This window comes from Chroicocephalus ridibundus, chromosome 13 (assembly GCF_963924245.1).
Source record: "Chroicocephalus ridibundus chromosome 13, bChrRid1.1, whole genome shotgun sequence".
In the NCBI taxonomy this organism is placed as follows: Eukaryota; Metazoa; Chordata; class Aves; order Charadriiformes; family Laridae; genus Chroicocephalus; species Chroicocephalus ridibundus.
The window spans coordinates 4,735,967-4,760,759 of record NC_086296.1 but is presented as its reverse complement, the minus strand read 5'-3'; the positions used below and the strand labels follow the sequence as shown (position 1 = coordinate 4,760,759).

The 24,793-nt window shown below is 40.5% G+C and overlaps 2 protein-coding genes across 16 annotated transcripts in view; both read right to left on the bottom strand.

Moving 5' to 3' along the window:
• The window catches only part of CLIP1 (CAP-Gly domain containing linker protein 1), a 73,041-nt gene extending 69,895 nt beyond the window's left edge, over positions 1-3,146 (bottom strand). For 4 of the 11 annotated variants that reach the window (XM_063351559.1, XM_063351562.1, XM_063351563.1 and 1 more), the window contains exon 1: positions 2,886-3,022. The gene's annotated coding sequence lies outside the window, so the exon portion shown is untranslated. The other 7 variants (XM_063351566.1, XM_063351567.1, XM_063351569.1 and 4 more) reach the window with 4 other exon arrangements.
• Positions 3,147-3,629: 483 nt separating this feature from the next.
• On the bottom strand, positions 3,630-24,280 carry ZCCHC8 (zinc finger CCHC-type containing 8). Of its 5 annotated transcripts, XM_063351435.1 has the most exons (17): positions 23,807-24,280; positions 22,705-22,747; positions 22,007-22,081; positions 21,370-21,475; positions 20,542-20,619; positions 20,120-20,223; positions 18,290-18,355; positions 16,275-16,338; positions 15,675-15,817; positions 14,737-14,879; positions 13,839-13,954; positions 13,385-13,468; positions 12,430-12,544; positions 9,356-11,717; positions 9,066-9,239; positions 6,895-7,139; positions 3,630-4,780 (listed from the first exon to the last, which is right to left on the bottom strand). In XM_063351435.1, exons 1-14 carry the CDS (start codon positions 23,988-23,990, stop codon positions 10,903-10,905), a joined length of 2,136 nt encoding a protein of 711 aa, XP_063207505.1. In that variant the 5' UTR covers positions 23,991-24,280; the 3' UTR covers positions 3,630-4,780; positions 6,895-7,139; positions 9,066-9,239; positions 9,356-10,902. The 5 variants fall into 5 exon arrangements, with proteins under 5 accessions (XP_063207505.1, XP_063207504.1, XP_063207507.1 ...); XM_063351434.1 differs by lacking the exons at positions 3,630-4,780; positions 6,895-7,139 and having other exon boundaries at positions 7,721-9,239; positions 9,356-9,472; positions 9,655-11,717; XM_063351437.1 differs by lacking the exons at positions 3,630-4,780; positions 6,895-7,139 and having other exon boundaries at positions 7,721-9,239; positions 16,275-16,335.
• Positions 24,281-24,793: the final 513 nt, after the last annotated feature.

The window sequence follows — 24,793 nt, the reverse complement described above, 5'->3', positions numbered from 1 at the left end:
TCAATCAAATACTAAGTTTCCCCTCAAAATAAGCTAAAAATATAGAGTTAAGATTATAAAAATCAGGAAAACTGAACGGCTTTTAACGGCATTTCTCCTTGAAACAGTAGAATGAAGGCATGTCTTATAAATTAAAAGAATACATGGTGCTATTCACCCAAAAGTCTTCTGTCTGAGTTTGTACAACATGCAAGTGCAGCATCATCTGCAAAAATAAATGTGTGTAGAGAACAGACACATCCATAGATGTTTGACATCACCATGGACCATGCTGCTGACAGAGCTGGCTTCAGTTCTGCAGGTCAAGAAGAACGGACTGGTTGCTCCAGCAGAAACTGGCATCGAGCTGAGCGCAGCTGAGATTACAGCTAATGCAGTATATAATTGCCTTTCATTAAATAACAAAACACCATCCATCTGAGGCATTTCTAAACATGCCAGTCCAATAAGGATTCCAGTGCGTTACTTTTTATACGTGCCAGCAGAGCCAGTAGTCCCTAAAGAATGCCAAAAGATTAAACAAGAGCTGCATTCATTCATGGTCATCATGTTCAAACATTAGAAAACTTGCATTCAACATACGGAGTTAACATTTGACCTGAATGTTTTGGAGAGAAAAAGAAAAGCAGTTTTGAAAAATCATATTGGCAAGCCAGATCGCGCTCTCTCTTGTGAAGGAAGATCTACGTTGAAATATTCTCAGTCACTCCCAAGAAAAACTTTAACAGGGCTAAAAGGATAAAAGGAGGAGCACTAAAGGAATTATCCCATCTGCCCAAGCTAAGTAAATAAAGGCTGTCCTGGATATTCACATTCAGAAGATTATAAACAGACACAGCCTGGGAAATCTACAGGAGCTCTACAAAGTCACTGCAATCAGCATATATAAGCACTGTTCCTTCCTACAGTACCATCACATTAGGAAAAAAGGTTATTTACTTCCTACAGGACACCTCTGTGATGAGGATAAGAGACAGTTGTTTTTCTGCCCCTCACTAAAAAGTTGAGATCCTCTCTTTAAAAGAAACCCTACAAAGTACACAGAACTAATTTTTTTTTGGCCAAATAAAATCTCCCTCTGCATCCCTAAAGATATGGAAATTTGAGATCACATTTCCAAGCTTTTCTGCTTCAGCCAACACATCCCTCTCCCCTCCCTGTTCAATACACACAAAGCTTCAGTGCACTTTAGCACAGATAGAAAATCTAGTCCATATAAGGAACAGACAGGAAGAAAACCCTTAAATCTTGTCATTTTAAACCAAGAACTAATAACCCTCTGCACATTTTTCAGTTCTTCTACTTTCGGTATGTAAATGAAGAAGTTTTGTCAGTACCTGAACAGTTACACATTCCTTAGACTAAGGTATGCTGCTGTTAAGGGGGAAGGAGAGGGGGGAAAGTTATTTACTTTTCCCCTGCAGTATCTAATTTGCTGTCTTGTTACATGTTGTAGCAGGTGCACACAGGCACACACTTCAGAAAAATCACTCTCTAACATTGCTAGTTTCAGAATTATATGCGTACTTCTGTTCTTTAAATAAAATTCTTCGCAAAGCAGCATGTGGCATAAAGGCATTTCCTCTTTTGTACCTCTTTTCTTTCTTCTTCCGACATGTCAATACAGCTATCACATGTCTTAAAATCTTTCTGCTCAAAGATCCCAAAGCAACCTGTGGACTTCCATAAAACCCTACCCATCCAGCACAGTGGGTGAGTGAGTGAAGGGGTGGGGAGGAAAGGGCCTTCGTTTCAGAGTCATGAACATATACAGTCACAGACTAAATTTTCTTCCCCATGCTATGGTTTGGAAGAGATTTTTTTTCTGTGTGTGGTGTTGACTTTTGTTTGCTTCTATTTATTTTCATGTCTTAAAAGATACACACAAAGATGTTATAATGAAAGGGGAAACTAACTCCTGGTTTTAATGCAGCAGCAGCCACATTAACGTGTGAGTAACAGCAACAATTACCTTGTGCCCCATGACAGCTGAGGCACAGAAAAGAGAACACCAAATCGCCTTAGGTATAGTGATATAGCGGAAAGCAGGAGGGGCCATGAGCTTTTGCCCGGGGATCTCACAGGTCTAACGCTGGCGACAAACATGGCAGTAAGCTCTGGCTGAGCCACCCGGAACCGCGGGGTGACACACGAGCAGCTCACCTGCAAACCACCGGCTCCGAAAACAACACAAGCGTGGGGAGCAGACATAAAACCAACAGAAAGAACAGGCGAGGTGAATTATAAACCAAATCGTTAATCAGTAAAATACCAGCATATAGGCGTAGTACGCCGGGAACTGCAGGTCGGCATTTACCAGGAGGTGCTCGGCCCCCTTCCCCCCGGAATCACCCGCTCAAGCCACCACCGCCGCGAAGCTCGGCGTTACATCCTCTAAGGACAAGACCGGAGCAGCGAGCGCATTCCAGACCCTCCCTGCTCCTCACCAACCACGACGACACCCTCTCCCCGCCCCGAGGGCCCTGCGCGGCGGGAGGCGAGCCCCGGGAGCCCCCCCAGGGCGCTGCCACCTCCGAGTTTACGGAGGCCCCGTCCGGCCCCGTCCAACCGGGGTCACGGCGGCGGGAGGGGGAGCAGCCGTACAAGAGCGGAATGAGCCCGGCAAACCCGAGCACAGGGCTCGGGAACCAGCCAAACCGGCTGCTGTCACCGCGGCCCGGGCAGGCCGGCGGGGAAGCACCGGCACGTGTGGCGGAGGCCAACAGCTCCCGCGGCGGGGGGGGGGCGGCCGCGTGGCCTCGCCCCACCCAACCCAGCATCGCCCCCTCCCGGCACAGCCCCCCGCCCCGCTCGGGACCCCTCAGCCCCCCACACAGGGCCGCTCCCCGTCCCCGCACCGTCCCCGCGTCGCCTCGCTTCCTCACCGCCCTCACGGCCCCGGCGCGGGCACAGCGCGGCGCCCGCCGAGGCGCCCAGACTGGAAGCGGAGGCCCCGAGGCGGGAGGCGGCCGGCGGCTCCCCCCGCCCTCAGACACCGCCGCCCGCCCCTTCGCCGGCCCCAAGCGGCGGCCTCACCGCTGCCGCCTTCGGCTCCGCGCCACCGCCTTCCACGGCCGCCGCCAGCGCCGGGCGCAGCTCCTGCCGCCGCCGCCGCCTCCTCACTCCTCCTCTGCGGCGGCGGCGCCTCCCCGGCTGGCAGGGGGCGGGGCGGGCGGACAACGTCTGCGCCCGGCCGGGCCGGCGTGAGGCGGAGACTGCAGCAGCGGGAACCGCGCCTCCCTCCGCGCCCCTGCCCGGCTCCTCCGCGTTCTCCCTTCCTTCGCCTCCTTCTTTTTTTTTTTTTTTTTTCCACTCCCCTTTGTCTCCCCCCCTGCTTTGTTCGCCCCCCGGGGGCGGCCCAGGGGGGTACCCGTCGCCGCCGGGGGAAGGAGGGGCTCCCCCCGGTCTAACCCCTTCCCGGGCGGCCCGGGGGAGGTCCCCGGGGGAGGCCGGGCACAGCCCGGTGCGGAGGGTCGCCCTGGTGCCCGCAGCGGGGAGGGGGCCCGAGCAGCGAGAAGGCGCTGCGGCAGCAGGCGGGCGTGAATGGGGCGGGGGGAAAGGGTGGGGAGACGAGACAGGGCGGTGTGAAGCACAGAGCTCTTAGTGGGTGAATAACTTTACTGTCTGCTTCTTATCTCCATTTTCCTTTTGTCCCGATGCCCAGAAATTTATCGTTCTTTCTCTAAATTACCGAGTTATTTTAATTTTCATTGTGTTTGTGAAGCAACACATTGGAACCTGGCGTGAGCCCATGGCTGAAGTTTAAACAGCTGTAGCAGCAGCTCCAGCGCCATCATCAACAATTTAATACCAATTTGCAAGGCTGAATTCAAACACCTCTGCTTCACTTCTTCACCTCTCACAAACAGGCAACAGAGCCCAGCCAGAGCTGGCCCGTAACTGCTGAATTCATCACAAAGCAGACCTCAGTTTGCAGTCTCGTAGATCATTCAGTTTCTGCATGATGCCATTCGAACAAAAGGGTGATGAGAAAGCAGTTCCATTGCTGGAGTCTGATTGCAATTTGTGTTTCATTTTGGCTTCGTTCTTTGGCGTTACTCCAGCATGGTAAAGCACAAAATGGTGTGACGCAGTCCCCCAAATAATAGGTTTCAACTAGATCAGCATTTAGCAATGTTTGTTAGAATTTCACTTCCTAAATGTTAAATAGAATCTCTTACCAGGGCCATTAGATGCTGAAAGATACTCGAATCCATGCACAGCCACCCTTCTTTCTCCCTGCAAAATTAGACAAAAGTTTTGCTGAATAAGGACTTCAGGATTTAAATACTAGGTTGTATTTAGAAGCGCAGAGCCAGCAAATGATTGCTTGAAACAAAAAAATGACCCTGCAGCCCCTAACTATAGAAATAATCCCCAGCACAAAAATCGCAATTAGAGTCAAACCCAGAGAGTCGTACTAACTTTACAGAACACTTGTCCAAAATATCTGTTAGCTTGAGAGCTACAGTTGTGAACCTTTGTGTTTGTTTCGGGTATTGTAGATTTGAGCTTTCTGTATTGATCTGATGCTTATATAGAATGTGTTTTCCTCCAAGTGTGGTGTTTTCCATCATTTTCATTCATTAATTTGATTTCTTTGTCTAACAGTTAATTTGTTACCATGTAGGCAGATTTCAAGTGTATGCAGTTCAATGCATATTAAAAGTTTTCATAAGCAACGTTAGCCTGATGTATCCAGTACAGAGCACAGCAACTACAAGTCGGCTTACTCTTAAGATAGAAACTGAGTTGTAGCGTTGCGCTGTTCTTGTGGAACCTGTAATAAAACACAAGCAGTAAACGACCGTGGTGAAATAACAGATGAAACACAGTTCAAATGTGTAAATAGCTTGCTTTACTCCCTTGCAAGGCTAAAGCTAAAAATGTCCTGTTACTAAAGCGAGAATTGAGAATGTCACATAGATCAAAAGCTTCTACTTATAAAGTGAACGTGCCATTGGTTTTTCATGTAATTTCCTAGTGAACAGCATCAGAGTTTCAAGATCAAAGCAATCTTGTAGGAAACAAGGGAGTTAGTTATGCATCATTCAACCACTATCAACCTTCAAACTATGAAAAAGTAGCTTTAGAGCAACTGTAACTTAAGTTCATCCCAATTAGAAATGTTTGACAGCTTCTCTGTAGCAGGCAACACTTAGATGAAGATCTATGCAGACTATGACAACAATAACATTTAATATGTTCACATCCAATTTGTAGCAATCATTACAAAAAAAGATGCTGGTACTATAAATCACAGTACTACAAAGCACTAAATACAATTGAAAGCCAGAATATCTTTGATTCCAGTCCTAGTGTCTCTTCTCTTCTGAACTTCATGATCAGATCAGTCAATATATAATAGACATTTTCATAACTCTACAAAAACAGGAATTGCTGGATGCTCCAGGGAAATTCAGGATGCTAACGTAACTACTGGCATCCTGGCCACAAGTATAAGGTCCACTTTAGAATTAAAATTTTTCTCTCCAATAACGTGGGAACACCAGTTGAAATGGTTTTTGCCCTTTTTCAGATACGTGAAAGGTCCAAAATTATTGAAGCTCTCAGAATAGCTAAAACGTTGTTCTTTAAGAACTGCATTTAAGGATATCCTGACTTACACATTTTCACATTCAGTCTTCCAACCAAGTATAAAGATTTTGAGTATAAGATTTTTTTTTTCCCCTGAACAATCTCTTTAATATGTACCTTTGGCAATTCCTATACAGAACTGATGATCACACCTGCTTCAGAAAAAGCAACTGATTGTTTGGGGTTGGTTTGGTTTTTTTTTTAATCACAGAAGTGCTACTTCAAAAATCCCAGCAAAGAAACTTGCACTATTATTTTCTGTAGTTGTTTCTGATTTTACAAAAACACGACAGGATTCCCCCCTCCCATTTTAACCTGATTGGTACATTTTGCTCATCTATTTACAGCTATATTGATCCCAAAGAGATTTAGCATCCTGAAGCCTCATGCTTACTCTTATTATTTTTTGGCTTTAAATTTATGCCTCTAAAACTGGCAGTCTTTGACTGATAGGTTACGCTAGATGAAAATCTGCCCTTTTAGCCTCAATTATCATGTACGCAACAGTTCCAAAAAAAAAAAAAAAAAAAAAAAAAAGTACTGCAGAAATGGTAGTTACTTTCACAGTTCAGTGGACTGAAAGTCTGCAAGAACTCTTTTCCACTCTTCACGCACTTGCTGTTTTCCTCCCCTAGGTCAGCTGAACAACCCAGCAGCAGTACAAAACAGCTCTGCGAGTCCACGTGCTTTGCTGATGTGCTACACAAGAAACTTTAATCCAATTTTACATTATTTGTTCTACCCAACATAGGTAGAACAGAGAACAGTGTTTAAACAGACAGTTTTTAAAGAATCCTTTCTGCGTGCTTGTTTAAACAAGGTACTTAATTTAACATTTATGTTCATCTTGATTATGAGTGTTTCATTTCATAGATAACTGAGAAACCATAGTCTATTAAAAAAGATGGACTATGCAAATCATTCTATCACTTATGTAAATACAAACAAAACCTGAATTGTCACCTACGGAGAAGCAAAGAAGGTTTTTTTGTTCATATGGAGAGTGCCTAGTTCTAAAGAAAGAGTTTTTTTATTCAGTCATTGGATCACGGCTAAATATATGTTGTAAAAAATCCTATGTCAAATCTTTGTTGCTTATAGTTAACCAAAGTTTAGGAAGTGTCCAATTGTCGCACGTTAATTACCATGTTATTAAATCCATCCTGTTTGTAAGCTTCTCCAAGGATCGGGACCAATTCCTACCTCTGACTCATCCCCTCCCACCCCCCAAAACGTAAGCATGACTCTACCACGTATTCTTAGGAACAACATCGATCTTCAATGGCATTTACTTACCAGAGTCAATACAGCCGTGTTACAAAATGAAGGTACTATGGAGTTCCATGGCAACTACCAATGCATTGAAACACTTCAATTACATTTGAGCTTCTTCCTCCTCTTCGGGTTTTTGGGTTTGTTTTTTTTCCCAGCTATCCTGCCTTACAGAGTTTGCAGTAAAAATAATTCTTCTTAGCAGCTAACACGTCTTTCAGATATCTTCTAGAATCTCAGCTATTTTTCTTTTAGCGACATTTTAAGCGCTGCGAATTAGGTTATAAAAATATAAGTTAGAAATTAAAATCTTTTTAAGAGACAACTAGTCACCTGACTGATACCCTGACTATTGTGCACAGATTAGATATTTTTAGATGCACATAAGCATTTTAAAATACTTTTGCTGTTCTAAATGCTGTAAACAAACATGAGTACTATGCCAACAGGAATCTGTGGGAAAATTTGAGTGATGCCTGCTCACACTATACCCACCTCATTACAAATTTTATTACTCATTCATTTTAGTAAGCTCTAATCTAGGTTATTATGCCACACCCATCACCATGGGAATGTGACTTGGAAGTAACAGAAAGACTTTGCTGTTCAGCTTTTTCGCAGACCTTGAGTGTGATCTGATCGCAGTTTCAACATACAAAACTAATTTGAATAGTTATACCTGAGAGATTAAAGAAATTTGGTAATTACAAGAGTCTTCAGTGCAGCAACAATGTATAGCACTTGATAGGAAAACTGAAGTATAGGTAAAGAGCTAAGAGATAAATACATTCCTAACCATGAAAGAAACAACAGGCATAACTCCCCATCCCTAATTAACTGTATGTCTTACAGCAGAGGTAAATACAGTAGGAGTTTTAGTCATTGGTTCTGCTCAACCTTCTCATACTGACTGCCACCTCCATAGGAAGGAAAATCTGAAAGACGAGATTTAAAGGAGATTTACATACTTATCTTATGTGAAAGATACCTCTGAGTGCCCAGTATTTTTTATGATTACCCTTATTTCAAATCAATTACTGCAAGTTAAAACCAAACATTACAGTTCCTGCAAAAGACTGTCCGCTTTTCTGACATCAAAACATAAGCACTACAAAAATCTTATTTTAAGAAAAAAGAACAATTACAGGAACTTTTATAAGTTTTGTTTACAATTTGAAAGGCAAAAGAATAACAAATGAAAGACAGACAGGGATAATACCAAGACTAAAAGGAGCAGGTCTAAACATCTGCTAACAGTTTTGCAAAAGAAGCACAAAAGCACTATAAAAAATAATTCTGAGCACACAGACAACTCCGTATTTACAAAAGCCTAGAGTCTTTTGTTATATTAAAAAACAAAGTTCTTAAACGGGAACAATCCCAGTTGTGGGAATTTTACTTCATGCCTGTATGCAAGTGTGACAGCGTGGGTTGCATGCTTCCGGTGGTAGCAGACCACATGTGAAGGACAAAAACGTTTACTGACTTGAACAACTAGTCAGTCTAGTCACTTTGGACAGAAATTTCAGTGGACATAGAATGTGGACCCAAACACAGTCCATTCCTGCTCCAAGTGCCCCCCCAAAATATTTGCTTTAGATACCAGAAGGCACCATCTTCTAAAAATGGAAGGGATCCGTATCTCCAAGTAGTTCGTGTGCAGCAAATACAAGAGTGGCCGAAGTGATAAAAAATGCTGAACAATTTAAAACGCAAAGCTTTATAAAACTAAGGATTTAACATATTTAAATAGAATTTACCATTACATTAAAAGCCATGTTGCTGAAATGACTTCATTTTACTCTTACCCTAATACCTTTGGTATAAATCTTGGAAGCAATAAAGTTAACAGCTACTTTAGCGGTAAGTCTGAGAATCTGTACAAACATTGAAGACTTATCTTCAATTATTCTGAGCAATTAGGTGTAAGGGTGATTTATTATGAATTTATTGTAAACACAGAGAGCACTAAAGGGTACTAAGCACATAAAGATGATTTTCATCTTGCAGCATCTGTAAGCAAGGCAGAAGTACACAAGTACTCCTGTAAAGGTTAGGCTGCCTGTCCTACTAAAGAGGCAGTATTTCCTAAGAGCTATTAAAAAAAGATCTCCCAAGGTGTGGAAAGAGAACTGCATGTTTACAATATGAGCACCTCAACACACCCAAAAGGTGTGTACACTTGAAATCATTACCTCATGCCCTGCATCACGTTATCATCCACATGCGAACGATGCAGCACGCAGCACAATGGCTTCTGTGCACTGTCATTACCAGTCTTAACTCCACGGGAGGAGGAGGAGGCATGGAGAAAGGACAAGATCTCTACATGCTTCCCAATAGTGATTTGTTTGTAAAGTGTGTAGAAGCTGGAAAAAACATATTATTTTGTTACCCATTGCTGTTACAGAAAGCAATACTATTTCTCCTATAAAAGATGAAAAGGCAAAAGCCTTCCATTTTAGCACATACGATGAACATTTACCTTCACCACTACTTTCGAAATGCAACCACATAAACTGAACTGGTATATGCTGCAAAAGTTTTTTCAGTCTCTTGGAAGACGAGCAGTTCATACATAAAGACACTTCGGTTTTCCCTCCTGTAAAGTTTAGAGCAAAAAAAGGAAGTAAAGACAAAAGCTTTAACTACAGAAAGCCTGGGGTTCTTTGAAGCATTTGAAAGCAGAGTGTACTAATATCATATATTATAAGGATCTGCGGGAAATACGTACTATCTGCAAAGTTGAGGATTTTAAAGAATAAGTTCTGTCTCTGAAGTTACCTTTAACAAAAACACCGTTGAACATCCCCCCTTCACAAGTCTTTTCTTGGATACCTGAATATACTTTTGGTTTACCACGTGTCGCATTTGTCGAGAAAGGCTTTTTTCCTGCATTTATACAAGGACAAACAAATGCTTTACCAGCTCCAACGAATACTGTTAAGTCAATCTAGTACTCCCTCTGTTGGCAATGCAAACAACGTACAGTCATTCCACCCACAGGGCCCTCTGAAGACAATTAAGAGAAGAAGGGAAAAGAGTGTTAGAACAATTAATCAGCAGAATTATTACACTTTTAAGCTTTCAGAAGCAAGCAATTCTTCAGATTATGAAAACTGAATGGTATGGCAACGTTCTATTTAAGTAGCTAAAATAATTTGAACAGCTTCTTGATTATGAAAACCTGAACCCAATAGTTGGGAACGTTCCTAAAATATGTAACTTTATTCCTGCGCATTTTAATTAGCTGCTTTTTCTAATTCTCTTCGGTACTTAATTTTCAAAAATCAGCACTTTGATGGTTTAGGACTCCAATTAAAAAATCTTTATATAAAAGCTCATTTATTAAACCTCTGTACACAACAATGAACAGGTATGTACAGCAAGTTTACAGGAAGGATGATGTTACAAAAGATACAGTGGTAATTAAAACTGACCCACATAAATAATTTATAAAAATATTTGAAATGGCGAAGATAATGCTGGTAATCCCTGATTATTTTCATCCAATTGTCAGGATTTTAACGTGGGAAATCTTAATGTTAGACCTTTTTAAAAACATCCTGAATATATTAAACTTATCTACAGGATAATTAGCAAAATGTATAAAGTATAGATTATTGTACAAAGGACAGATATAAAAAAAAAAAAAAATCACCAATCCACCTGAAACTCAAGGACTATATAAATCTTAGCCAAAGTAATGAACAGCAAACCACAAACTCCTCTTTTTAGAGTTTCATGTATTGGCATGTAAAATGCTCTGAACAAATCAACAGTCCTGTTATTCCTTAGCGGAAAGAAGCAACTTGGGGAAATTCTTCTATATTTTCTGACCACATTGGTGGTCCTGGTCAATACGGAAGCCCTGCACTGACTTCAATTCCAAGGAAGAACGGGGTAGAGCTGTATTTGTCTAGATTTTCTCCTTCCCACAAAAGGATGAGGAAAGTTATCCAAGTTCGTAAAACTGGAGGAGGCGAGAGAAGGAAGCAGGGATTTGGACATAATGAAACAGAGGAAGACCAGTTAAGACGAAGTCTTTTTCTTTTGCTGGTTTCTCGGGGAATTTTTTAACACGCTTCTTATTCGTAGATAAACACCTGTTGATTCTGCCATATTTTCAAATTCAAATGGTGTTATGCCTACAGCAAACTTGCTCATATCAGGAACAAGACTGGAGTTTTTTGCAGATGGTTCAGTGCTTGTGACCACTTTATCTCCACCTGTATTTTCTCCATCGTTAACCTCATGGTTGGGAGCAGGCATGGTGTTATCCAGCAAGCCTTCTGAATCTGTATTATCAGGATTTTCCTTTAAGTTAAGTAAACTATCTCCTGGATTAGGACTAGTTATAGAATGTTCATTTTCTGGTATCTGTTCACTGATGTCAGAAAACGTAGTTTCCACTGTAATCACCTTACCAGATGACCTTACTTCTGCAACAAGATCTACTTCGTTCCTAGATGGTGATGATGTAACAGAATTTCCAGTTAAAGGTGTATCAACAGGAATATCAGAGTCACTGTTTGTGCTTTCTGCCTGCTCTAGTGCTGCCCAGATTAATCGCTGCTGTTCCTCTAGCTCTTCCAAGGTCAGAGTATCCTCATCCATGACTGAATCCACTATTTTTGGCTGAGGAATATCACCGGAAGGATTTGATGGTGGAGTAGTCCTAGGAAGAGGAGGGGGGGTGGGTGTTGAAGGTTGAGGTGGTGTAAGATTTAGTGGAGGTGTTCCTTGTGGTAAAGGAGGAGGAGTTGACATCGATGGACGTCCAGGTGGCAGCGGAGGTTGGAACTGAAAACTGTTATGAGTTTGAGATCTTTGTGACACTTCCAGATCTAGAAACAGATTGAAAGACATCTGTTAGAATCTGAAATCTGAACAAAACAAGGTTCGAAGTGACAATGCTCTGATTAACTAGCAGACTTATGTCTTCTCATCCTTGGTTTTCAGCTGAGATAGAACAAACTTTTTGAAGGTTTTAATATCCACCAAAACTATGTTTTGGGGGATTTTAACTCTGCTAGCCGGTCAAGAAAAAAAAATATAGATAAAATACTCTTGAATGTATTGCGAACAAACTTATTCCACACTGAAACACAAAAGGAAAGCCAGAAGTTTCTCCAGCTATTCCAACATTCGAACAACACTGTTCTTATTTTTAAGAAGTGAGCTTACAACTTTCTACGTTATTTCATCCATATATTTAAGGATTTCGAGGTCTTCATAATAGAAGTTTCTTTAGGATATACTTGAAGTAGAGATCAGAATTTGTAACCTAACATTCCAATTGCTCTGAGAACACCTGAAACCTCCTGCCTGGTATTGGAAGATATGACAATCACAGCAACAGAGAATGCCTATTGTGGCGAGGCCCAAATGCAACTATAGTAGGACACCACTAGCATATGTTAGCAGTTACATTAGTTACCACCATAATGAATACTAACACATTAGTTTCTCTTCATGAACATTGACATTTCAATTCAGAGCAAGTTATTTTGAAAATAAAAATGGAAACTACGAAAAAAAAATGCAGAATAAGCGTACCAGAATCTATGTCCATGTCAGTTACTGGCACCTCCAAATTGTCTTCTTTTGGTCGCTTTGAATGATGAGAGCTTGACTGAGATGCAGCCCTTTTATTGCTAGATTTTGGACTTGGCTGAAGAGAAATTATCCAGGAAAACAAAAGAAAGTAGTATTAAGTTGTACGAGGTAAACATTTCCAGCTATAAGAACATATTTAAAGCAATTCCATAACTATGCAATCATTTGGTGACCCAGCACGACAACTACATATTGAAGTTTGGGAGGTTTAATGCAACTGAACAGAACTGTAATCTTGTTCAGGTTTCAGTGGCAAAAGAAAAGACTGTGCATTCTTAATACAGAATTACAACGAAGTTTCCACTTGGACACCTAGATCTTTTGAGATCATCACAACACAAGTATTGCATGTCCCTTCCTGGCAAGTTTAGAATTTACCATTTAATTCCACATAGCATTACACTTTGGGACTGAGAGCAGAGCATACATCTTCCAGCCTTAACTGGAAGTATTCTGCAGTAGATAACACTACGCTAGAGTCACATTAGAGACGACCTGAGAATGAAACAGGACAGGACTACCATGTGTTTCCTCAAGTCACTATAATAAGATTACTGTAAATCATGATATGGCAAGTAAGCTTTTCACTTATTTGGGAAGTCTGGAACTAAGACTGTTTTTAGGCTGTAAAAGTTTATAGAAGCTTTTTCCATAACTGTTTATAAAACATCATACAATTGGTATCTGCTTATATTAGGAATTTGTTCTAAACGTGAAGCTCCTTTTTGTTAGAACAGAGAAGCCAAGCATCAGCATTTCACACCTGGTAGTGTCAGTAAGAAAGTCTATCCCCTTGTGCAAAAAACAAGATATAAACAAGAGATCATCATTGGCTACACTAACTACAGGACAACTTTTTTTTTTTTTTTTGCGAATAACAATGAGACATATTCACCGCATGAAAATTCGAAAGGTAGTTAGCAAAAACATCCTTCTGTTGAGACGGCTGCATGGGAATGGAACCAAATATCTGCCATTCCTACAGGGGAAAAGAAAAAAATTCCAAGAGCATTCAGAAAATTTATATGTATGGAAGAAATAGGCACTTGTGTGTGAAGTTTTGTGTTTTTTAAAAAAAATGAACTACCCTTCTAGGGTCCTCTTGGTCCCACAATGGAAATCATCACCCTAGAAGTACTGTCAAGACCCCACCCACAAGAGCTGTGACAGTTACCAGCTGGATGGATGTCATGGGAATTAACCCAACAGCCCCCAGCACCAAAAAGAGGCTTAGGAAAACTGCCTGTTGAAAGAAAATTGTCAGATGCAGAATACTAAACGTTAAACTCAACCAAAAGCAATTAATATTACTCTGCATGTTGTTTAGAAGGCAGAGGAGAGCCACTTACATCTGGGATCCCGCTTGGAGTGGATATATTAAAGCCCGGATAGTTTATCAACTTCGAGACATCGTAAGTGATGCGTTTTGGTTGATGAGATCCTTCATCTTCTGTTCCACCATCATCTATAACAAAATGTAATTATTATTGATGCTAATTAAGAACATTACTGAAAAAATCCACAGGATTTAAGAACAGGGTCTTGTCTTGGTTTTTGGAATGTAAGTATTGACAGAAGGCTTTGTAATCCACAAAGGCAGTAACAGCAACCAAATCTATCAGATACATGCATGAAGCTTCCCCAAAAAAACCTAACTACTCTTATAATACTACTCTTTATCTACCACTACTAGCCTCAGAATTTGGCATCACAACTGTTCTCTGAGATGCAGCATAAATGTTGGTCATTAGTAAAAAGCTGGTAAATTACTTGATAAATTGGGTTTCAAAAAACATATTCTTTGCTTGCTGGTGGTCTTCTTACTCTTATTATAAAGTTATTGAACTTTAGAAAGTATTGAGGTTTCTTTCATAAAACATAAGAAAAGCAAAGCTTATGAAAAAAAGGAAGAAGAAATTTGGCAATAGGCTATTTGCAAGTCTTGCACAGTTTCACAGGAACTTCATGTTCTAGTATCAAGGGTCGAATAGACAGAAAACACGCTGACAGAGTCTTCACCTATGCAATACAATCATCATAAAAGTTGTTTCATTGTCACCGCATAGACACATGAAAGGGGAGTATTTTTACATGACTTTAGAAAAGAAAACTTGATTTACAACTTTCTCACTCTTCCATGAGGAAGATGAAGGTTTACAAGCTAGGTACTTTATTGTCTCCTGAATAGGGTGAAGCCAGTAAATAGCCTGCATACTGAAAACTGCATTCCTGCAGCACATTCCTTACCTTTTCCATCATAGAGCGCAAGCCCCGAGTGCTCCATTTCAGCCTCCTTGAGCCAACCTGGAGGATAACCCAGCTGACGCATGCGATATATAAACGGAGGAAGACTCTTATCTGTGACACCAAGTGCATCTTGAAGTTCCCCACTAAGTTAAGAAAACAAACAGAAAACAAAATGTCCTCCAGTAAAAATCCATAATTGAGTTTTGACAAAAGGAAGTTACGAAGGAAGTTACGAGCATTTTGTGGAATTTTAAATTTAAATTATCAAGTTAAAGTAACTTAGTTTAACTCAAACTATGTTGCCTGTCAATCCCCGATACAACAATTTTAGGTCTGATGTTAAAGATAACTTCTAACATTTCAATTTCTCCATACAAGTGTACATATGCTTAAAGATTTTATGAGAATTAATTCTGTGCTGAGAACAACTTATTTGACTTGTTACTTCTGATTCATGGCCTTAACTATAGCTATGATGACAGGAAGGGTGGAACTTAATGCAACACTAAATTTACTGCTGATTTCTTTGGAGACTGCTACAGCCATATGATTTTTTTTAGAACATTTGAGTAGAGAGGAAAAGACACTCAAAGCTCAAAATGTTCAGCATCTTGCATTCATATTTAGTTTTAGTTTATTAGGAACATAATATATCTGCAATTTGATTAGCCAAAGAGTAAAATTTTTCTCCCTGCATTACAGAAAGTGCCATGCGAAAGGGCAGGACTATTAAACTAGCAATGAGTTTTCACGTGAAAAATATCTGTGCAATTTATTAAACAAACATTTATTTAACCAACAAATTCAAACATAATACAGCCATAGTTAGGAGTAGCAGATGGACTTATAGAACTCTGGAAAGTAACATCTGGCACTCCAAAGGAAGAAAAGGTATTCCAGAAAAGCAGTGCAACAGCTAATGGAAGGAAAAGAGATACCTAATTACTCCTGGTTTAAATTTTCCAAACCTCTCTTCTACTTCTTCTGCATGATAACGCTGCTGAAAATTCTGATTGCTCGCTTCACCACAAGCTTCCAGAAACTCCTTTCTCTTCTCACTTATACGAGCTGCATTTCGTGGCTTAAAGATAATACAATTGGGAAGTTTAGATTTGGACAATTCACTATTTATGCACTCCTTCACCCAACATAAAACTGGTACTCCGTGCCCTCAGCATGCTTAATCGTTTGTCACCCGGCCATGTGATACAACCGCAGTTATAATGAAAACTACACAGCAAAAAAGCAAGAGTATTTGCACTGGAGCTAGCAGAGCTCTAAAGCAGGAGGAAAGACTGTGCAAACTGAAAAATGTCCCTCCATAAATTAAAGGAGACATTTAAACCCTTATGCTACAAAATTAATTTATGTTGATTTAGAATGTTAGCATTTATAAGTATGAACAGTATTATCTAATCGGAGATGAATAACCATCCTGACCCCAATGCACCTGATTTTTTATTTTTTTTTAATGGTGCAGTTACACTGAAACATTTCTTGGAGAGCAGCAGTCTTTTGAATACTGATATAGACTTTACCTTTGGACAGTCCTTCATTTGATGGTCTTCAGAACCACAATTGAAACAATGAGGTTTTGGCCTGCTTAAAAAACGCACAAGAAATTAAGCCTGAAAATAATTTTGCAACGTTAAATACACTTAATTACTTTATATCTTGTTAGATTTTTAGATTTAGACTTAGAAAGAAAAAAAACGTAAGCATTGCTTGCTGATTTCACATGCTGTCTTCTGCTTCTCTTCAATTGACTACTTAATGTCAACCTTCAAAACAGAGTAACAGAATATTGTTTATTTCACAGTCCTAATAACACAAGAAATGCGTGAAACACAGGCACAGCATTGAGGGGGAGCGAGAATACATGACAGCATGTGGAGAGAAAGGAAAGAAAGAAAGAAAGAATGAACAAACGAGAACTAAAATGGCAGCGGAAAAGTAGTACTTCCAGGCGGAAACTGAGCTTTTATAACCTGTATAATAGAGATCTATTCCTTTAAGAGGGAATAGAATAGTCATAGAATAATTTAGGTTGGATCTCAGATCTCTAATCCAGTTCCTTAATCAAAGCTCGGTCAACTATGAGATCAGACCAGGTTGCTCAGGGCTTTATCCGGTTGGGTCTTGAAAATCTCTCAGGATGGAGACTGCATAACCTCTCTGGGCAACCTGATCCAATACTTTACTGTCCTAAAGGTGGAAAAAGCTTTTCCTTGTATCATGCAGCAGATAGCAGAGTATTCACTGAAGGATTTCTGCTTCTGATTAAATATGCAAACATTTCCTTAAATAGTGCCAGTAAATGAAAACAAAACCTACATAACGAAAGCTTATGCTATATCCAGAGGAAGGAAAGGGAAGATGTTAAAACAATACTTTTAACTCTAGAGTACGGGTAAGGAGCCCCTCAATTTAATACACCTGTAGTACATTAATACCTCTATTTCTCTTTTTATGCTCGTGTCATCAGAGGTCTGACCCTTTTTACAATACTGAGAATCAGTTACCAGGAGAGACAAGCAGGAGAGCATGACTGCTTCTTTGGAAAGTGCTGGTCCACAGTCTGAACATGTTATGCATATTGTGAAATTGTGCACTGAAAACCTGGAATGGAACTGCAGCTGGCTTCAAGTTTAATTCTCCTTGTAAATTCATACCATGACAACAAACATTTTCAACATTATGGGAGGGGAAAGCCAATCTCTTAAAAAATTTTAGAGAAAGATTTATTTTCTGAACATTCATTTTTACCGAATTAGGATTGGAACCAGAAGTGGAGACAAAGTGTGACACAAGGATGAGTGTCCAGGGAAACCCCCACACATGCACGCGCTCCAACCTCTTGAAGCCTCTATTAAGACAAAGATGAAGCAGAAGGCGCGCTTCACTTTACACGGTATTCAAACAGAAACCTTCTGCGGTGATCCAAATATTTTATCACCAACCCATATCATGAGCACAACCTTTCAATCTGTTACCATCAATCAAAGATGGTAGTACTTCTAATCAAACCAGAGTTTAACTCAGCGCGCCCCTTTATCTTTGAAATTCCCACTAAAAGCTTGCCTTGTTCTCATTGCAGCTGAAATCAGTGACTTTAGACACTGTGAAGATCACACAAGCTGTCAGTAGGGAACTCTATTTGCTTTACATCTTACCTCCCATAAAAGCTATACAATCAAATTTAAGATCAGTCTGTCTTAAAAGCCTGTAACGTTAAGTCAGACAGGAATTGCTCTACAAAACAGTAAGAATGATGATAGTACACCAGTGCAAGGATGACAAAGCAATCACTAAAAAGGCAAACAACAGAAGAACTGAGCATAAACTTCCGAAAGTTTTCACACATTGATTTTAAGGCCCTTCCTGAAGAAAGTCAAGAAACAAGAGAGACCCACTGACTGTACAGCTCCGCACTGCTTTACTTAATTTAAACTCATTGCTCAGGTATGTTCAAGGGTTTAGTATACTGGGGAATAATCACAGCGTACATCTGAACTTTTCAGCTCAAAACTTTATATTTAAGAATAATACAAACCTTTTTGGTTTTACTTGTATTTCTTGTCCATCTAGGGAGAGAATCTGGCTGAAAACTTGCTGGTATCTTTAGATTTCAATAAGGAACTGCTACTGGATGAAGCAAAATTTCAATCTTGTATAAATATCAGTGAAAACCTAATAGTGCCTTGACTAGAATACTGACTCTTCTGGATTAAGTTACAAATGGATCCTTGATATGAAGTCTATAGCATAAACTATAAAATTATATCTATTATAAACTATTTGCTAAGATGGGCTGACATTGTTTCCTCCTACTCAATTTCTATCCAATGGCCAATTTTGTTCTTTATCAGCACTTGACAGAACTACTGTCCTCTTGTTTATAGACAGAAGTTTCAAGCTAATAATTCTGACATGCTTCAGAGCAACCTTATTAATAACATATTTTGGTAGAGTTTCAAAAATATAACTCGCTTCTCAAGCAGGTGGAGACAGGTCATATCGTACTACTTGTGTTTGGTTTTGGACTGCAGTGTGTCAGCTGCTCTGCCCATTTGTCTAAAAACATACGAGAAGACAAGAGAGCTGCCAGTGAACCGGCATGGTAAAGACTAAGAGGTTCATGAGAGTTCAGAAGCACAGCAGTTTTCAGAATCTAACAGTTGCTTTTAAAAAGAAAAGCAGATGCCAGATACTAGTTGAACTGACGTGTTAACTGAGTGCAGTACTTCAGCCACTTAGAAGCACGGTACTTGGTATACCATTTCACTCAGAAGTAAGTGTATTTTAGGCTTAATGTTGTCTATGGGAGCTCTAAAGAAAGATGCAGTAAGCACATTTAAAAAACAATATCAAAGCTAAGCTGGCAGACATGAAAGTTTAGCCACGCTTAACTTGGCATATTAGGAGTAATTCCCCTTTAGCCATCTACTGCCTTCATCTAGAGGTTGGGAGGTAGTACAAATATCATTTGGAGAGTCATTAAGGATTGACTTAATGCACTATAACAGAGACAGCTTTCCAAATGTAAAATTACAGCACAGTCAAAGGCAGGCAGAACAAAACCCAAGTTAGCCAGCTTATAAATTTGCAATTTTCATTCAGATACAAGTAATTTTTTAACACCAGGAAATGACCTTTACTGCAATCTTGATAACTAGATACTGCAGAAATGAACTGTGAAACTGGTTCTTGTCCTGACTCTTTCTAGGGGAGAAGCAATACTAGAAAACTGGGGAGATGGGATTACTTGAGAAATTTCTTGTCCAATTTCTTTTTATCAAGGAGGACTAAAATATTAAATAAAACACTTTTTCCAGCATTTCCCTCAATCCCACCTTTCAAATACTGGCTTTAATAAACAGTAAAGAAAACCAACTTTAAAAAGGATGCAAGTTAAAAGCATTCCATAATTAAACTTTATTAAAAGACCTTCCCTCTGGCTCCCACATTTGTAAAAAAATACCTTACAGCAAATTTGAGTTTGCCAAGCCCTTTTCTTCTCCCAAACAGCAGATTTTACAGAGGGATAATGCTTATTCATATCTGGAATGAGCTGTCATTCCAAACCTGACTGCAGATTGGCCGAGGAAATTCCTAAAGTCACAAGATGTATTTATGGGGATAAGGCATTCACTCTTCCCAAGCATAAATCTTCTAAAAATCAGTGATCCAATCATATCAAAATACTTACATGTTTTGAGTAAAAAAGTCATTAATTACTCATTAAAACTTTTCATCTGTAACGACTGATACGGTTTTGATAGAAATGTACAATCTACTGAACAAAATTTGAGTTCAATTTACCGACTGGCATTCTTTAGATTTCACAAACGGAAAAACCCCCTTGTTTTAGTAAACAGGATACTTAGGTATTTCCCATCCTTCTGTCAGCTGTGGATTCTCATTTAATATAGGCTGTCCCAGTTTATCGAGACAAAAATTGGTAAAATACAGAACACTTCCTACAACCTGTAGAAAAAAAGTCAGAAAATTGTCAGAAATGTGTCAGTATTTAGGTCAGACTGGTAGCATTTCTATAAATTTACACTGCTTGCAATACTTCCAAGGTTTTTTTCCCCGGCTCTGCAAGAATTTACAAGTAATACACGCCCACACCTGTACAAATAACTATTTTTTCCCATTGATGTAGTCACAACATGCTGAACTTAACTGCAATTACACTTATAAATTAAACTTAACAACATCTTATTTTAATGGCAGTGTATACTGAATGTGTAGAATGAAGAGTCAGACCTACCATTGAAGAGTATATAGTCAAAAACTTACACTAAAAGCTTCTTTAATTTTTTTAACAGAATTTGAGCTTGCTGTTTTACAATCCTCTTCCAAAAGAACACTGGAAGGCTGACATGAAAAGCAAAAATGCAAATAATTAATTTAAAATAACAGTGAAAAGAGCTCCTAAATTACTAAAGTATGTAAACAGCACAGAACGTGGAATACAGCTTCTATTCTTTCATGAAACATTAGTTAAACAGTAGGATGGAGATGCCTACGTTAGTCATAATGCTTTCCACAGCCTGAAGTATGACACAACTCATTTCTCATGTTTTCTTTGATGAGAAATATGCTGCATAAGAACATCTTTACTCTTATCTCAAAATCTAAGAGAAAGATGGAAAGAAATATGCCATTTCACATTTTTATTCAAAGCGATGCAAAAAAAAAAAAAAAGTGAAAGTAGAACTCAAAATTCTAAACAAAGAGAAGAAAGAGGAAATTTCCAGATTCTGTTGTCCATCTATGCTCTTATACATACACAAAGTTGGGCCAAATACTCTCAGAAGAAGATATGTTAAGCTTATACCTTTTGGTCTTTTCTTGATTATTTAAACCAACTTAATACTTTGCTTTTACACAAATTTCAATAGGAACCATTTTAAAGAAGCATTTTCATGGTCGGAAAGGACATTTTCTTTGTCCTGATCCTCTATTTTTGGAACAAATAGTTATACAACATTTGTACGATAGTTGCTTCAATTGCAATTAAGCAGGAAAAACCATCCAGAATTCAGCAATTTAGCAGCGTAATATTTCAATAGTTCCACTATAAAGAGGCAAAAGAAGGAGCAACTAATGAAAATTTTAAAGTACCTGTGGCTTAACATTGAAGTGTGTTTTTTCTTGTTCACTTCTCTTCTGCTCCTCATATTTCTGAACTAAATTAAAAACAAAATCTTCAATTTCTTGATGATACTGCCTATAACGGAGTGAAGAAGTATAGAGACACGAAGAAATGAGCAAGACTGAAACACATGCCAGATGTCTTTTTTTTTTTTTTTTTAAGCATTTACCACTTACTACTTCTTAAGAACTTAGAAAAGGGGCAGTCAACTTCTCTCCTGTCCTCCTCCCAACCCCCACCAACACAAACACAATCTATTATTAGAGAGCACCCTTATATCAGTATGGTAAAAAAATCAAATCAGAGGCAGGGAAAATTTAATTTACTACGTTTACCCACAACACTCACGAAACTCAAACTGCTATTCAGACTCACGCCAAGTTCCTGAAAGTCACACTACATTTCACGATAAAAACAGATATCAATAATGAAAGCACCAGACCTCCTGCCGTATTGCTCGTTACCCTTTCTCCTCCTCAAGCTTAACAAGTTTATGTTATTGAATAAAACACATATCCATCCTTTGGGCAACACACTAACGTATCCAAACAACAACAGGAGAGTCCCATTTCCTGTCAGGACTGCTTTTTCTTGGAAAGTACTTACTTAGAAATTACATTGTTCATAAATAAAATCTGTAGCAGAGGTCCATCGATTTTGGAGTTGTCCACTGATATTCCACTAGAAGAACAGAACAGAGACACAGACAATGGTTACTGTATTAGCTTCACTCTAAATATCCCCCATCCATTTTATCACAGCAAAGTCCGTAGTCCACAGAGAGAAGAAGGTTTGGCCAATACAAGTTCTGTTCTTTTAACAAGTTCCCACTAACTTGAACAGAAATATCTCACCCTCTTCCAAGCAAAACAGGTTGCCTGGTGCGAGGTGGAAAGAAAACAAAACAGACCACCACACTACAGAATTTTTCTTCTAACTACAGTAAACTGTTACAAAATCTTATTTATAAGATCTCGTATTTATTCAGTCATTTTAATGTACTTGTTCTCACTGCTGAACTTTACAAAAAACCGTCTTCCTGAAGGCCACGTAAGTTTCATGAAGAGACAGATGCACACAAATAAAGTCAGAGCAATACAAATTAAGTTCTTGCTACTCAACTATAAAAGACTTTTCGAGAACGAGAAAAGCATTTTGGAAGCCCAGCATCTGAGCAGGGATGGGGACATAGAAAAAAGGTTTCTAAAAGATGTGGCAAAAGACACTGTCAGCTCAGGCAGCTATTAGATCTATTCCAAACATCTACAAGTCACACAAAGTGTTTTAAGTCAGCATTAACATACCTAGGACGAGTCAGAATATTCAGCTTCCTTTTAAGTTCTTGATGTTAATTTATTGTTAAGGAACAACAGTCACAGACCCACACCTTAATTCATTAAAGGATCAAAGCAACAAGAAAACAAGAATTCCATACAATAACAACAGGGCTTCAGACTTTGCTTTTCAGTGCACACAGAATTATTTACAAATCCTGTGCTGAAGAAACACAACCAAATGCAAAAACATCCAAACTAACCAAACAAAAAAAAACCCCAACCCCCCCCAAACACAGGAGAAATAGAGGACCAGGTGTGACAATCCAAATAGTATAATTTATTACATGCACTATGGTTGTACTGTCAAATTTATAACATTTTATTTTTAAAATACCTACAATCATAACAAAAACTCAACAGTAAGACACACATACTTGGAAATAGAAAATAAGCTATAGGAACCATTTCAGAGTCCACTCTGCCACAGTACTTAACCCAAAACCCCTCTAGGGAACCAGTCACGACTTAATAGCTTAAAAGTATTTCTAGCTATGTTAAAATTGGATTTTCAAAGTGAATGTACAGCTATTTCTTCTCCCGAGAAAGGCAGAAAGGAGTCATGCGTTTTAATGGTCACTCCAGCACTCAGGAACTCGACTACCTCCTTTGCCAACTGAAGGAAGCTTGTCACGGACCTGGCCATTCTGAGGATAAAAGTTTTCAGAGAAAACGCTCCTCCTGAGTGACGGAAGCAGAGGGCGGGAAAAACCACCCACGGCGGCCAGCGGCGGGCTCGCAGCGGCCCAAGGCGGGCAGCCGCCGGGGGGAGGCTGCCCGCTCCCCGCCAACCTCGGTTCTTATCGTCCTTCAGGACGCGCCATGGCCGCGGCTGCCAGGCGGGGACCGGCAGGGCCTTCCCCCACAGAGGCACAGGGCCCGGCCCGGCCCGGCGAAGGTCCCCGGCAGGCGGGAAAAGCCGGAGCCCCTCAAGGCGGAGGCAGCCGCCGGCCCCAGGAGGGCAGACGCCATGGCTGGCCCGGAAGGGAACCGGCGGCCGCAGCGGCGCCCTCCTTCCCCCCGCCCCACCGCGCCCTCCCCGGAGCAGGCCCGGCCTCTCCCGTCAGGATATTCTCCGCCCGGAGCCGCCGCACCGTCTCGTCGCGGTCCCGCAGCCTCGCGTACAGCTCCTGCAGGGCTTTCTCGGGACCCTCCTCCTCCTCCTCGCAGCCGAGGCGAGGCAGCGGCGGCGGCCTGTCCTCCTCCTCTAGCTGCTCGAAGAGCTGGCGGTCCCCGAAATCCACCTCAGCCGCCATCTTAAGCCGCAGCAGGAAGGGAGGGGCTTGAGGGGAGGGAGCCGCCGAGGGGGCAAAGGGCGGACGGAGCCGCCACTCGCAGCGGGAAGCGCGGGGCGGGCGGGCCCTCGCCCCATGGCGGAGCCGCAGGACCACAACTCCCAGCGTGCCACGGGCGGCCACGGCGCGCACCGGGAGATGGAGCCGGCGCTGCGCGGGCGGCAGCTGCCGTTCTGAGGAGAACGAGCATCCCCAGCACAAGAGGGCGGCAGCTGCCTCCGGCAACCATTTACTGCATCGCGCTCCTTTTTTTTTTTTTTTAATTTTATTTATTCCTCTTTTTTCTTCCTCTTTTAAGGAAGGGTGAGGTGTGGAGAGAAAACGAGGCCCCATCCAAACTGCAGCCCACGCTGGAAAGGACTCGGGCTCCTGGCAAGGCGCTGACTCCTACATTTAATGAGCTCAGATACGGGCATTGCCCTAAAACAAGCTCATAAAATCTACTCAAAGAGTTAACACACTTTCCAGTCTTTTAAATACTGAAATATTAGCAAGGAGCTCCAACATCCTTTCTTTTTCATCAGTCGCATGGTTACCCCTCACTCTCTACTGAAATTTGCAAGTATCAAATTGAAAATTATAAAAATAAAAAAAAAAAAGTTCAGCATTCATCACCATCTCATTATTTTAGGAAAATCCTACTTCAAAAGCAGCAAATCAAAGCATCACATCTATTTCTGCCTTCTCAACTTTCCCTGACATCACTTAACTACATTCATTAGAGTTTGGCCCAAAAGACAGCTTAATTAACATCAAATAAGACC